General features: G+C 45.4%; 1 protein-coding gene across 1 annotated transcript in view; it reads right to left on the bottom strand.

Moving 5' to 3' along the window:
• LOC130561078 (potassium channel subfamily T member 2) overlaps positions 1-15,869 on the bottom strand; it is a 94,961-nt gene that overhangs the window by 51,594 nt on the left and 27,498 nt on the right. The window contains exons 2-9 of the mRNA XM_057345195.1: positions 6,131-6,210; positions 5,748-5,847; positions 4,870-4,923; positions 4,284-4,332; positions 2,459-2,518; positions 1,210-1,284; positions 332-415; positions 10-104 (exon numbers count right to left, since the gene is read on the bottom strand). Of these exons, the coding sequence (XP_057201178.1) occupies positions 10-104; positions 332-415; positions 1,210-1,284; positions 2,459-2,518; positions 4,284-4,332; positions 4,870-4,923; positions 5,748-5,847; positions 6,131-6,210 (597 nt within the window). The remainder of the gene's footprint in view (positions 1-9; positions 105-331; positions 416-1,209; positions 1,285-2,458; positions 2,519-4,283; positions 4,333-4,869; positions 4,924-5,747; positions 5,848-6,130; positions 6,211-15,869) is intronic.

The following is a 15,869-nucleotide window of genomic DNA, read 5'->3' as shown; positions in this document are numbered from 1 at the left end:
ACTTCTCACCAGGTGAAGATGAGACAAAGTAGAGTGCTGATGAGAATGAGGACCTGGTTAAACATGGCCGAATGTGTGCGCTGGATCGCTCGGTGCAGATCATTCTGGGGAAAAAAACACAGAAGAGAAGAGAGAAAGAAGGCAAGGAGTGAAAGGTTTAAATGACATTGTGCTATTCAATCACAATGACAATCACAAATGTGATAACATAGATATGAGGAAGCAATGGGACGGAGATGTAGCGTTTTTTAAGTAGATACACGCTGACACAATAGTTGTGCTTGAAAGGACGCAGTGTGTGCAGATGGAAGAAGAACGTTTCATTTCTTACAATCATGTTCTCGAGAGCGTGTTTGGCCAGCCAGCAGTTCAGGAACACAGGGATGAACAAGTTTCTGAGAGAGGGCAAAATCACCTGAGTGCAAAGAAAAGAACCACAATTTACTTATGTTCAATGAGCTTTGTGATATAACACAAAACACAGCGTTTCCAAGACTATTCAGACCTGGTGAAAAGTACAAAAAAAGACCAAACAGAATTTACAAGTATTGTTGATATAAATGGTATTAAAACATGTTAGAAAAATAGTTTTGTTGTTTTTTATTTAAAGAATTGTACTTTATAGTGTTAAAGAAGTAACGGAATTGCAGGGGTGTGGGTTTGGGTTCTATTTGCTTACGAAACAAAATCCTGAAGGAAAACACAAAACACAATACACAGAATTAAAAGAATAGTTCACCCTACAATAAAAATTCTGTCACCATTTACTCCCGTGTAAGTTGTTCTAAGCTTGTATACATTTCTTTGTTCTTTTGAACACAAATGAGGATATTTTGAACAATTTGGGAAACCATTTAGGTCTGCGGCACCATTGACTACTATAGTAGACGTTTTTCCAACTATGTGGTGGTCAATGGTGCCCCAGAACTCTTTGGTTACAAACATTCTTCCAAATATCTTTTATTGTGTTCAGCCGAACAGCAACATTTATACAGGTTTAGAACAACTTACACAGGAGTGACAGAATTTTCATTTTAGGGTGAACTAAGGGCCTGTTCACAGCAAGCATGACAAAAAGAACTACAAAGTTTTTAAAATCCACAACTACAAAAATAAGGAAAAAGGGGCTTGTGCAACTAAAAATGTGCAACTGCAGCATGTCATCTTTATAGTTATTGTGTTGTCTATGTATAGTCTTTGTTTACTCACAGTGATCACAAACGGAACGGCGCTGATCATCTCCAGAACGAAGGGAATGCGCAACACTTGCTCCCAAACATTGCCCTGGAAACAAGGATACACATGTCAGGGTCAGGGAACAATATTTCTGTGACCTTTCAGATTTGAGGATAACACAGCCTAAATTGGCTTCAAACCATCAGCAAACAAGGGTCAAATGACATTCTCCTCAGAATTAAGCTTCATTTGTCAGCTTCAGATCAGATTGTAGCGAGGAAAGCGGGACGAGAGCCGTGGGGCGGCAAGGCGGGGCCGGCGGCGTAAGTGGCAACGAGTGTCCAGCTGTGGTCCCCGCATGCCTCATGGGGGAGCTCTGGAGCATAAGAGAACGAGCGACCGGGCCATCGAGAGAGAGGACCCGGGTCCGGAAATAGGTTAAGTTTGTTTATGTGTTCGTGTGGCCGGCAGTCGACCGTGAGGTGGCTGCCGGCCTGTTATTTGCTGTTTATTGTTTATTTATTTTTGAATTAAAGTTTGTGAATGATGCCGGTTCCTGCCTCCTTCCTTCACTACATTGAACTTTATTACACAGATGTTGGCTCAATAAAGATGTTAAACATCTGCATTATTTTACATCCCGTCTGTATGTTTACACCTGACCCGTGTGGGTGAAGAGCACTTGTTGGTTGTGATAGAAATCAATACAGAACAAAGAGTGAGAGATGTGTTGATGCAGGTTGTAGTCGTCGCAATAAAGATTGAAGGAAATGTCTCCGAGGAAAAACATGCTTTCCTCTTCCTTCAAAACCTGTATATGACTTTTTCTTCTGTGAAACACATAAGAAGATATTTTGAGAAATGTCCCTGCAATGGTTTTGTGTCCCTGCAATGGAAGTCAATGGGGTTACCAACATTCTTCAAAATATCTTCTTTTGTGTTCTGGAGAAGAAAGTCAAACAGATTTGGTATGACGTGAGGGTGAATAAATGATGAAATAAATTCTCATTTTTGGCTGAATTATCCCTTAATGACCATAAATCATCAGCACAGACCAGCTACTGAGGAACCGTGTAGAACCAGTTGCCATTAAAAAAATCACTTTAGCCGCATAATCCAGCAGAGATTGTCCTCTACTACAGAATATCCCGTGTCTGACCTCCTTAATTACTAGTCAAATAAAGCACGTGTTAAATAATGCAGTGTTTAAAGCGTATTTTTGACCTTTTGCACGCAACATATAAATTATGTCATTATATTAACTGTGTGCTGTTTATCTCACCTTGTAGCTGAGGTACACCAGCAGCATGGTCTCTGAAAAACTGATGAATGCAACAAGCACCTGGAGAGAGAGAAAACAGTCAGACACAGAGACAAACAGAGAAAAAGATGAGAGAAAGACAGAGGTCTTGTAGAACGAAACAGCAGGGGCCTGCAGCAGTGGATGAATGGCCAAACTGAAGGCAACACAACAATCCCAAGTGTGTGTGTGTGTGTGTGTGTGTGTGTTTCTTTAACTATGGGCCCTTTCATGTTTCAGGGAATGATTTTTTTGGTTGTATAAAGCTGCCATTAAAACTGTCCTAGAAACTGTCGATTTTATTTTTTAAACAGAATTTTTATGTAAATTAAGAATTAAAGTGCGTAATGTCCATTACATCAAGAGATGCACCCATATATCTGAACTCTGAATAATTCTCAATCGGTACAGGTGGAGAAATTTAGAATCTCACTGAGCGTGCGTGCGTGTCTTTGTGTGTACGCGTACTTGTCTGTGTACGTGTGTGCGTGCGTGCGCGTTTGTGTGTGTGTGTGTATGTGTGTTAGTACGTGTGCATATTGTGTGTGTGGAGTGTTTTGTATGTGCGTATGTCTGTCATCTTTGTTTTCACCTTTTTCTTGTTTTTGCAGGTACAACTTTAATTGTTTTGCTTATAGTCAATGTTTATGTCTTACGTACAGCTGCTTTGTAACAATGAAAATTGTAAAAAGCGCTATATAAATAAAGTTGAGTTGAGTTGAGAATCGGTTCATCTTTAATCACAACCAAGAATTTTTCAGAAGCGAATTTACTGTTTATCACAAAGACAACACAAAACAATCATAAAAGTGTTAAAGGGATATTTCACTACCAAATAAACATTTCCCAATGTTTTACTCACCCTCAAGGTTATCCTAACTGTATATGGTTTTCTTCTTGAAGAATAATGCTGTCTGAGTGATAATACCACGTATCATTTTGCTTCCGAGCGGTAGAATGGGAGCGCAAATAAACATTTTCCAGAAATGATGGCCGCCAGAGTACATGCTATCCTATTGGCTGAAAACGAAAAAAGCGTTCGTCACCGGAATTTACGACACGCCTGCGTCATCTGCCGGAAAAACAAGCCTCTGGTTCACACGAATTGGAGAGATGACGGAAGCTAGACATCAACTTTAATAGCGCTGTCAATTATGTATATTCCTCTTAAACAAATGCATCGATTCGCTTCAGAAGACCTTTGTTAAGACCACGGAGCCGTGTCGAGCAGTTCTTTGATCGATGGATGCACTTTTTGGAGCTTCAAAAAATCAACACCCGTTCACTCCCATTCTACCGCTTGGAAGCAAATTGATATATATTATCACCCAGACAGCATTATTCTTCCAGAAGAAAACCATATTCAGTTAGGATGCCTTGAGGATGAGTAAAACACGGGGACATTTTTATTTGGTAGTGATATATCCCTTTAAGGTCTGTTAACGAAAACTATAAAGATACAAAAGGGTTATTTTTGTTTAAATATTAAAGTTTTAAAAAATCATTTGAAATGTAAGAGAAAAGCAGAGTCCACATAACAACTATAATGACAGAAAGGAGCGGTATCATAAGTATAACTTTTAGAGCAAATGAACAATAAAACATTGGCAGCCAATCAAAGTCCTTTTGAATTTAAAGGGGCCGTGCAGTTAAAATGTGAAACATGAAATAAACATTAATGAACGAGGGTGTATAAAGTGTTTTTTAAAGAGTATAATTTCTAAAAAAAATTGCAGTTCCAAATGTACCCGACCCATAGTTAAAAAACCTGTGTATGTTCCTGTGTGTTAGTCTGTGTTTTTCTGACCTGAAGGGCCCAGAGCGGCAGAGGTCTGTTCACCCAAATAATGAGGGACCTGATGACAGGATGAAATGAGAGAAAGAAAGAAAAAATTTGTTAGGAATACAGAAATCAAAGCTCTGTTTTCAGCGATGAGTAATGAACATCAGTCAGAGAAACACCATCACACGCGTGTCTCTGATGCTTAATAAATACAGAACAATTGGTGTGCACTGTGTCCTGACTGAGGTCAATAAATCAATTCTACTGTTAGCATGAGACAAAGCATATATGAAGAAAAGACCAGTGTTGTTTACTTTTGGAACATGTTAAAGGTTTTTTCTATGTTCAAAACGTCAATAACAGGAAAAGACCTGCTGTTAATTTTCACTTTCAATGGGTATGTGCAGAGAGTGTTTTTGGCTTAAAATGTAAATGTTTGTAAATGCAAAGTACACTGGACTATCAGGGTACAATGCAATGTTGCCACCTGTCTCACTTGGACAGATTTGGTTCATATTAAAATGGACAATTATCAGACTATTCCCCCATCTGGCCCTTGGCCACCATCTCGTCCATTACTCCTGCCAGAGTCAAGAGTCTGGATACTTACCAGTCAAAATGGCTTCTGTTGTGGGCAGAGGCATTCTGTCTGAGACAGCCAGGACTGCAGGGGAAGGAAACACACATACTCTTACAAAATAAGTTTTAACTGCTTGCTTTTATACATGGAATAACTGAAGGCACTTCAATCTTCTCTCCATCTCACTTCCCTCCGTCCTGCCCCAAAGTATATATTATTATAACATGGGAATTATTATTGTTATTATTAATTTCCATATATTAATTTCCAGTGACAGTACTCCTGTCTACAAGATACAATTACTAAAGAACATTAAGTGTTAAGATTAATTTTTTTGAGAAAAATCAGAATTTAGCTTAACTTTCTTAATTATAACCACTAATCACCATTCAAAATAGTAAAATAGAGAAAAATTGACATGACATCTTTCTCCGCAATATTATATTCACAGTCTAAGCTGCAATCCAAAACTGTTTTTGGCTAACAATAAACAAAATTCAGTTATTGACATACATAGACATATTGACAGAAGTACAAAGTTTCTTACCTTTCCCCAAAAGCTTACTTCAAAACAGTAAGCTTATAATAGTAATCTATAAATTATAAGGTGTTAAATGTGATGTTTGACATCAGTTAAAGCGAAACCTGCCATTTTTGTTTCAAACACAGATGGCGATAGAGAGGCAAACATTATGGATTGCAGCTTTAAGCACAACATATTTATTTATGTCCATATTAACTAAATAAAAAACTGATTTTCTGGATGACAGCATTTTTGTCGCAATGCATTCTGGGATTGTCTTTACTGCCCACGGTTTGGCCTTCACGTCAGGGGTGCGACGATGACGCTTAAAAATGCGACACGTCTATACCTCTGCTTAACCCAGCTCTCTCTCCAGTGTTCTCACCAGTCTCTCTCCTCACGCGGGTCGTCCAAGAGCACTCGTACGATGTACAGCAGGCAGCTCAGAACCTTCAGGAAGAAGTTGAACAGTCTCACTCTCAAACCTGCGGACGAGAGCAGCATGTCATCCCAAATCAGCATTACAAAGACCTTCACAAGCAACAGAGTGGAGCCGAGTTCTCACGGACAGGACACGACAGCCAAAGGACAGCACATCAAACTACCAGAAACAAATACAAGACCAACCAATTACCCAGCACCAGCCCCAGCGAGCCACTCAAAGGGGTCAACAGCACTCCACGTGAAAACAGACACAAACTAGCACCTCACAGCACGAGAAAAGCCACAATGAGAGGCGCTCCTCGGCCCGGGAGCTAAAGGACTCACTGGATCTTTGGTTTTTGATGAAGAACAGCTTGAGACGCTCCTTGAAAGTGTTTTCATTCACATAGAACTCTACCTGCACTCTAAAAGGAATGATGAGGTTTGGATGGAGATAAACAACAGATGAAGAAGAAGAAGAAGGAGGAGGAGAGATAATGGTGATGTGAGTGAGAGAGGAGGCAAGAGAGTTAGATGTACTTCCATGGCGGTAATATAAAAAAAGCAATCAATTGAGAAGAGCAGGACGGTGTTGCTAAATTACAGACTAAAAGCTTCAGGAGGAAATGATGTCACGTCTTCTGCGAAGGCCGGCTGTGGTTGACCTTGCTATCTGTGCTGGCTTAATGCAGAATTATAAGTGACGTCCACCGTGAGGGCCAGAGCAAAAAAACCATAACACTTCATCATTCCACTCCATACACTCTCCGTTACTGACGTTTATGCTTATTTTCAACCTTCAGACATACTGTGTGCAAGCTGCTGATGACCCCAGACGGTCATTTTGACTCTCGGTTTGTAAAAACAAATGGGAAGAGCGTTTACAGTAATGCACTCACATTGGGAGCCAATGAAGCAACATCAGCACAGGGCTTAAAAACAGAAATGTGAGGCTTTTTTTATGCGTTTGAAAAAATGGAGCTGTAACGTTGTTGAAATGGACTGTTGGGAGCGCTTTTTTAGTGTTAACAACCAAAGGCAGGGCTCCAAACAAAAACAATCAGGAGCCATTGGCTCCTACAGGGGAAAAAACAGGCACCAAATTATTTTCTAAGAGCCACATAACACAAACTTACATTTTTAAATCACACACTTTTAGTTATCCTGTTGTGTGTATATCTTCCCTCTCATAGGTTTTGCCTATGTTGTTTTTCCTCATAAGCAGGGCCATACAGAATCTGCAGACTTTTTGTTAATTCTGCCCTAAAATTTGGGGAAAATCTGCAGAATTCCACGTAATAGTTTTAAATGTGTTTACATTTGGACACAAATAAAAATATGTGTAAATGTGTTTAAATAGTCTTAAAATGCTGCCTGTCTTTAAATGCAGATGACAGAATCAAATCTGCTTTTTTAAAAAGAGGCAAAGAAGTATTGTTATTGATTGATGCTAAGCTGTTTAAACTCAGACCAAATTACTCGGAGTTCATTTGAACTAACAGAAAATCGACCGACATTATATATACTGTATCAAAAAATATAGCCTACATTTTCTTGTTTATAGAATTTAAAGCAAAACGAAAGGGCTTGTTACGTTTTCATGGTGATTTTAGATTTGCGCATGTTCACAACACAATGTAAAGATAACTTAAAATTAAACTAAACTAAAGAATTTGCCTGTCGTTCATTCTATGAACGGATTTGAAATGATCCAGCCGTGTCTTATAACAGATACGTTCCATGAACTTCTTCACGGTTAGTTTCGTTTTAAACGTCTCAAAAATCACATTGTTCGTCCTCAGGCTCATTAAAATCCGTCACAGCAAACAGAGCTTACTAGTAAAGGTTGAAGTATAGTTCCCTTTTTACACGTACGCGAGGGACAGTGTACAGTGCGCATGGCGCAAATTTCAACAAACGAATAGTATGCGCGTACTGTACACGCACCGCCAGAATTTTGTAACGCATGTTCATTCCGTTTCTTGCAGTAATTAGTTTAACCACCAGGTGGCAACCGTGTCCTGGGAGCATCGATTCAGGGTAGAAGAAAACCTGACCCTGTAGGCCCGGAGAGGTATTGCAATATGTCGCAATGCGCATGCGTCAATCAATACCCGTGTGTACGCGCGGGAAAAAGGCCAGCTGCTGGTGTAACCGGTCACTCGCACCGCTCCCGCTACTCCACATACTTAGAAATATATAACATGTATATGTATAGTATAATGTAATGTAAGTCTCTTTGGATAAAAGCGTCTGCCAAATGCGTAAATGTAAATGTACTAGGCCTAGGGGACTTCGAACCGGCGTCGGTCCAGCATGGGAGTCGGGCGCTCTAATGAGGAGGCTAAAGTCAGCAGCCTCTAGCGTCTGTCGCTAGAGCACCTCTTGAGGTCGGAAAGTGAGGTTTACCTGCATAGCTCTCTCTTTCTCTGGCCTGTGTTACACTGGTGTTTTTTTTAAATGCGGCGCTTCCGTTGCAAACACTTTAATAACAAGTAAATTTGCATGGTCGCAATGGCGATCTCCGCAAAAATATCACTCACAAATGCGACCGTTTTAGTCGCAGTCTGGAGCCCCTGAAAGGTTTCTCCGGTGTAACAAATCGAATCTTCACGCAGAAATGAAGTAACTGTGTTTTAGATGATTGTGATATTGCAGAGTGTCGTGATCTCAGTCTTGTCGTGACCTTCTTGTCTGGTGTGTGTGTTTGTTTTGTTTTGTCAATCTCTTGTGGAATCGTTTTGGCAGTTCTCCACGTGTTTTGTGTCTACATTATTAGCCCTGTCCCCGTGTCTCCCCTTCAGGCTTTCCTCTCACCGGGTTTCCATCACCTCATCACCTACACTCCTGTTGCTCATCTCTAATTAGCAGTCCCCCCTGGTTCCTTATTATTATTCACCTGTTGTTCATTCCCCGTTGATTAGGTCCCCTCTATTTAAGCCCTCTTGTTTTCTTGTCTTTTGTCAGACCGTTGCGTGTGTAATGCCAGCACTGACTGCCACAGTCTTGTTCAGGTTTTGTGTCATAGTCTTATTATCTCTTTGTCGTGTTTATTTGTTTTTTGTTGCTCCAGTGTTTTGTTGCTCTTGGCTACTCTCTTCTCCCCTGTACCTCCTCAGTTTCTCTGGCGTCTCGGACCTCCGCTCTCTTCACCTCCCGGCATCGCCTCACAAGGGATCACCACAGACATCCGGATTCTGCCAGCGGGTCGAGACCCCTCCCCGCCGAGCCTCCGTTAAAGTCAAGGTTGCCACTGTTTGGATTCTATTTCTGTTCTTACCGTGAGTGCCGCTGGGTCGAGTCATCTCCCCACGGGCTCACGAGGTACCTGTGGCTGGTCCGGTGGACGTTTGTGTGTTCAAATAAACCCTTTTTTCCCGCATTTGAGTCTCCGAATTTCTTATTCCTACTGAGTCATGACAGAACGGTCTGACCATACTGGAGATTCAGCGGGGATGGATCCCTTCCGCAATGCTCTGCAACAACAGGGGGTCGCCCTCGGACAACAGGTCACACGGCTGAATGCCACTACACAGGAAGTGGGTAATCTTGTAGGTCAAGTCACGGAACTTACAGCTCTAGTCACCGAGCTGCGCAGAGATCTCGCTGCGAGTCGAATCTCTTCCAGCCCGTCTCGTGGACTTCTGTCTGAGTCTGAGCCCCATGTCAATAACCCCCCGCCTTACAACGGAGACCCCAATGCCTGCCGTCCTTTCCTCGCCCAGTGTGCTCTGGTGTTTTCCCTTCAGCCACGCCGCTATGCCACCGAAGAGGCAAGGGTGGCGTTTGTTTTAACCCTGCTGACGGATCGGGCACGAGAATGGGGTACAGCTGTATGGGAGTTTCAAGCACCCTTTTGCCACTCGTTCACAGACTTCCGGGCCGAGATGATCAGGCTGTTCGACAGGTCAGCTCAGGGGGAGCAGGCGGCCGCCCAGCTCTCAAGCCTGACCCAGGGTCGTAACTCCATCACGGATTATTCCATCAAGTTCCAGACGCTGGCGGCCGCCTGCAACTGGAACGAGGAAGCGCTACGTGCTCGATTTCTCAACGGGGTGAATGCGTCCATTGCTGACGAGATCGCCACACTCGAACCTCCTAGGGATTTAGACTCCCTCACCAACCTCTGCCTCCGGGTCGAGACCCGTTTAAACAATCGTCGTCGCCGGCAGCCTTCACCTACCTCTTGGCGAGTCCGAGACGCCTACACCTTTCCTAAAGTCTTCGGAGCCGGTTCGGAGGAGGAACCCATGCAACTAGGCCGCTCTCGTCTGACACCTTTACAGAAGCAGCAGCGCCTTCTCGGAGGACTCTGCTTCTATTGCGGGAAGGAGGGACACCAAGTCATCCAGTGTCCGTTAAAAGGCTCCGCCCACCCGTAGAGCGGAGAGTCCGGGTGGGCGCTATTCCTTTTTCTTCTCCTGTTTCCCGTTCCTCACTGTCGTTCCGGATCCTGTTCGATGGCCGGAGTCACACCGGCAAGGCTCTTCTCGACTCAGGTGCTGAGGGGAGTTTCCTTGATGCCACCACCGCAGTCCGGTGGAGGATTCCGACCAAGCTCCTCGACAGACCCATCTCGGTCCAGACGCTAGCGGGACTTCCCTTTGCCACCATAACTCACGTCACCTCTCACGTAAGGCTTTTTCTTTCGGGTAATCATTGTGAGTGCATTGAGCTGTACATCCTCGATTCCCCCAATAACCCCCTCATTTTAGGGCATCCTTGGTTGTCTCAGCACAATCCTCACATTGATTGGGTTAGGGGTTCTGTGGTGGCCTGGAGCCCATCTTGTCACACGTCTTGTCTTGGTTCTGCTCCGTCTCTTGTCTCTGTGTCTTCTGTGTTTCAGGTCAGGGCCGCCGATTTGACTGGGGTTCCGGAGGAGTACCACGATCTTCGCACCGTTTTCAGTAGGTCGCGAGCCACCTCTCTCCCTCCGCATCGCCCCTACGACTGCTCCATAGACCTTCTCCCAGGCACTTCTCCGCCTAGGGGGCGCCTCTACTCACTGTCCGTCCCGGAGAGAGAGGCCATGGACAAGTATATTCAGGAATGTTTACAGGCTGGGCTCGTTCGCCATTCCTCCTCCCCGGCCGGTGCAGGGTTTTTCTTCGTACAGAAGAAGGACGGCTCCCTGCGTCCCTGTATCGATTTTCGAGGTTTGAATGAGATTACTGTTAAGAATAAGTACCCCCTACCTCTCATGTCAACTGCCTTCGAACTCTTGCAGGGAGCCCAGGTCTTTACTAAACTAGACCTTCGCAATGCCTATCACCTGGTTCCGTATCCGGAGGGGGAGAGTGGAAGAGGCTTTATACACCCTTCGGGACACTACAAGAATTTGGTTCTCCTGTTTGGTTTGACCAATGCTCCTGCTGTCTTCCAGGGCTTCGCTTAATGACGTGTTGGGAGACATGATTAATCAGTTTGTCTTTGTGTACCTGGATGAACATTCTTATTTTTTACCCCCTCTCTCCAGGAACACGCACAACGCGTTCAGGGAGGTTCCTCCAGCGTTTATTAGAGAATCAACTTTTTGTTAAAGTGGAGAAGTGCGAATTCCATGCTGTCACTGTTTCGTTCCTTGGTCACATAATTTCACCCAGAGGCATCAACCCCGATCCCGCCAAGATCAGAGCCATCGCAGAATGGCCTGTCCCCGACTCTCGTAAAGCCCTTCAGCGGTTCCTGGGTGTCGCCAACTTTTACCGGCGATTCATCCGGGGTTTCGGCCAGATAGCCGTACCGCTCACTGCATTGACCTCCACTAAGGTCTCGTTCAGATGAAATTCCCAAGCTCAGGTAGCCTTTGATGATCTCAAGTCTCATTTTGTCTCTGCACCTGTGCTTTGTTTTCCAGAACCCGAGCAACAATTCATTGTCGAGGTCGATGCATCCGACGTTGGGGTAGGTGCGGTTCTGTCTCAGCGTTCTAGTCATGATGGGAAGGTGCATCCTTGCGCCTACTACTCCCATCGCCTCAACGCTGCCGAACGGAACTATGACATAGGTAACCGAGAGTTGTTGGCGGTCCGCCTGGCTTTGGGTGAGTGGCGTCACTGGCTGGAGGGGTCAGCGCAGCCTTTCTTGGTCTGGACGGATCATAAAAACCTTGAGTATATCCGTTCAGCCAAGAGACTAAACTCACGCCAAGCCCGCTGGGCACTCTTTTTCAGTCGGTTTAACTTCACCCTCTCGTACCGGCCGGGGTCTAAGAACGCCAAGCCCGATGCTCTCTCTCGTCTTTTTGAGATCCCCGGAGGGGAGCCTTCGACCAGACCCATCCTTCCCAAGGGGATGGTGGTCGGGGCTGCTATCTGGGATCTCGAGAGATGAGTTGAGCAGGCCGGTTGAGGGGTGCAAGTCCCGAGAGTGTCCAGAGGGCAGGTTGTTGGTCTCGGTTGTGCTGCGCCGCGAAGTCCTGCGGTGGAGCCATTCCTCCAAGTTAGTCGGCCATCCAGGTAACCGGGGAACCCTGGCGTCCGTCCGCCAGCGGTTTTGGTGGCCTTCTTTGAATGCTGATGTTAAACAGTTTGTGTTGGCTTGCCCAGTTTGCGCCCAATGTAAATCATCCCACTGGTCTGCTTCGCCCTCTCCCCATCCCCTCCTGCCCTTGGTCTCATATTGCCTTAGACTTTGTCACTGGCCTTCCTCCCTCTGGCGGCAAGACCGTCATTCTTACGGTGGTGGACCGTTTCTCCAAAGCGGTCCATTTTATCCCCCTAACCAAGCTCCCCTCCGCCCGGGAGACCTCTCAACTGGTGGTGGACCACGTCTTTTGTCTACATGGTTTGCCCACTGACGTCGTGTCCGATAGGGGGCCTCAGTTCACCTCCCGGTTCTGGAAAGAGTTCTGCAGACAGATCGGGACCTCTACGAGTCTGTCTTCCGGTTTCCACCCTCAGACCAATGGGCAGTGTGAGCGAGCCAACCAGGATCTTGAACGCAGACTCCGCTGATTAACATCACAGAACCCAGTTCCTGGAGCCAACAGCTCTCCTGGATTGAATACGCCCACAACTCCCTTCCGGTATCCTCCTTAGGTATGTCCCCTTTTGAATGTTCTGTGGGTTACTAACCACCCTTGTTTCCCTCTCAGGAACTCGATGCTGCGGTTCCTTCTGCTCTGGCCTTCATTCAGCGTTGTCGCCGCACCTGGACGAGGGCCAGAGAGGTTCTGGCCCGAACCTCCCAGAAGACCAAAGCAGCAGCCGATCGCCACCGGTCTTCTCCTTCGGCCTACGTGTGTGGTCAACGGGTATGGTTATCCACCATGAACCTGCCTCTCCGGGTGCCCTCTCGCAAGTTGGCTCCGAGGTTCATTGGACCATTCCGCATCACCAAGGTGGTTAACCCGGTGGCCGTCCGGCTCAAGCTTCCCCCGACTCTTGGTCGAGTCCACCCTGTTTTTCATGTTTCCAGGGTCAAACCCGTCGTCACATCCACCCTCAACCCTGCCAGCAAACGCCCCGTTCCCCCCCCCCCCGCGCGCCTGGTGGACGGATCCCCGATGTACACCGTCAGGAAACTGATGGACTTACGCCGACGTGGCCGGGGTTATCAGTATTTAGTGGACTGGAAAGGTTATGGTGCAGAGGAGAGGTGCTGGGTACCGTCTCGCGACATCCTGGACCGGTCGCTGATCGTGGACTTCCACCGGAAGCGAGGTGAGCCCTCCCCCTAGACGCCCTGTGGCGCCTGTGGGGGGGGGGTAATGTCGTGATCTCAGTCTTGTCGTGACCTTCTTGTCTGGTGTGAGTGTTTGTTTTGTTTTGTCAATCTCTTGTGGAATCGTTTTGGCAGTTCTCCACGTGTTTTGTGTCTACATATTAGCCCTGTCCCCGTGTCTCCCCTTCAGGCTTTCCTCTCACCGGGTTTCCATCACCTCATCACCTACACTCCTGTTGCTCATCTCTAATTAGCAGTCCCCCCTGGTTCCTTATTATTATTCACCTGTTGTTCATTCCCCGTTGATTAGGTCCCCTCTATTTAAGCCCTCTTGTTTTCTTGTCTTTTGTCAGACCGTTGCGTGTGTAATGCCAGCACTGACTGCCACAGTCTTGTTCAGGTTTTGTGTCATAGTCTTATTATCTCTTAGTCGTGTTTATTTGTTTTTTGTTGCTCCAGTGTTTTGTTGCTCTTGGCTACTCTCTTCTCCCCTGTACCTCCTCAGTTTCTCTGGCGTCTCGGACCTCCGCTCTCTTCACCTCCCGGCATCGCCTCACAAGGGATCACCACAGACATCCGGATTCTGCCAGCGGGTCGAGACCCCTCCCCGCCGAGCCTCCGTTAAAGTCAAGGTTGCCACTGTTTGGATTCTATTTCTGTTCTTACCGTGAGTGCCGCTGGGTCGAGTCATCTCCCCACGGGCTCACGAGGTACCTGTGGCTGGTCCGGTGGACGTTTGTGTGTTCAAATAAACCCTTTTTTCCCGCATTTGAGTCTCCGAATTTCTTATTCCTACTGAGTCATGACANTTGTCTGGTGTGAGTGTTTGTTTTGTTTTGTCAAACTCTTGTGGAATCGTTTTGGCAGTTCTCCACGTGTTTTGTGTCTACGTCATTAGCCCTGTCCCCGTGTCTCCCCTTCAGGCTTTCCTCTCACCGGGTTTCCATCACCTCATCACCTACACTCCTGTTGCTCGTCCCTTATTAGCAGTCCCCCCTGGTTCCTTATTATTATTCACCTGTTGTTCATTCCCCGCTGATTAGGTCCCCTCTATTTAAGCCCTCTTGTTTTCTTGTCTTTTGTCAGACCGTTGCGTGTGTAATGCCAGCACTGACTGCCACAGCCTTGTTCAGGTTTTTTGTCATAGTCTTAGTATCTCTTAGTCGTGTTTATTTGTTTTTTGTTGCTCCAGTGTCTTGTTGCTCTTGGCTACTCTCTTCTCCCCTGTACCTCCTCAGTTTCTCTGGCGTCTCGGACCTCCGCTCTCTTCACCTCCCGGCATCGCCTCACAAGGGATCACCACAGTCATCCGGATTCTGCCAGCGGGTCGAGACCCCTCCCCGCCGAGCCTCCGTTAAAGTCAAGGTTGCCACTGTTTGGATTCTATTTCTGTTCTTACCGTGAGTGCCGCTGGGTCGAGTCATCTCCCCACGGGCTCACGAGGTACCTGTGGCTGGTCCGGTGGACGTTTGTGTGTTCAAATAAACCCTTTTTTCCCGCATTTGAGTCTCCGAATTTCTTATTCCTACTGAGTCATGACAGCAGAGGCTTTTATTGCTCAGATGTTGCTTGTTTATACCTCGTGAGGCTTGAATTGAATTCTTGGTTGTTTCACTTGAACCATAACTTTGATCTCATGAAATTCCTTGAGAGAAAATTGAATAGTTTAGGAAAAATTCTCTAATTGCCATCCCATATGACTTCCATCCTTCAGCTGAACACCATAAAATAATTTTAGATTTATGCCGTGTTATCTTATATGGGACTTGAAATTGTGAAGCTCTACAAAGCACATACATCCAACCAGTTTTTAAAGCAAAACGATACATTTGTGAGGGAAAAATATTGGTATTTTACGTTCATTTTGAGAAACTGAAATGTAAACAAATTTGTGCACAAAATTCAAATGCCAGCATGTCGAGTTACTAACATGCTTTTTTTTGTATTCAAGAGAAGAAAGCAAGTCATACACATATTTGATGGCTTGAGAGGCTGGTTTTGAGAGAACATTAATAGAAGGGCGCTTCCATGCAAATGTCAACCTTAAAGTCCCCATGAACTAGATTAATCGTTTTTACTTCTGTATCATGATGCATTTCCGAGTGAAACGGAATTTCGAATGAGAAAAATAGCAGGTGTGGCTTGCGTTTGTCACTGCGAGTTGATTGGATGTATAAAAACAGGCATTGCATTTTGAAATGGAACTGGCAGCAGACTGACAGTTTGAAGGGAGGAGTTAACGGATGCTCCGCCCAAGCCATCCAAAGTCATTTGAGATGCATAGTCACTAGAGGGTGGAAGTGCATTTTCAGATTTTAACTGAAGATCATGAGGGCACGTGTATTTTAAATTTAATAAAAAAATTGGAATTATAATTTTTTATTTCTCTGGGACTTTAAAGGTCCAGTCAGTGAAA

Source organism: Triplophysa rosa, linkage group LG11, assembly GCF_024868665.1.
Source record: "Triplophysa rosa linkage group LG11, Trosa_1v2, whole genome shotgun sequence".
NCBI lineage: Eukaryota > Metazoa > Chordata > Actinopteri > Cypriniformes > Nemacheilidae > Triplophysa > Triplophysa rosa.
This window is presented reverse-complemented; position numbering and strand designations above follow the sequence as displayed.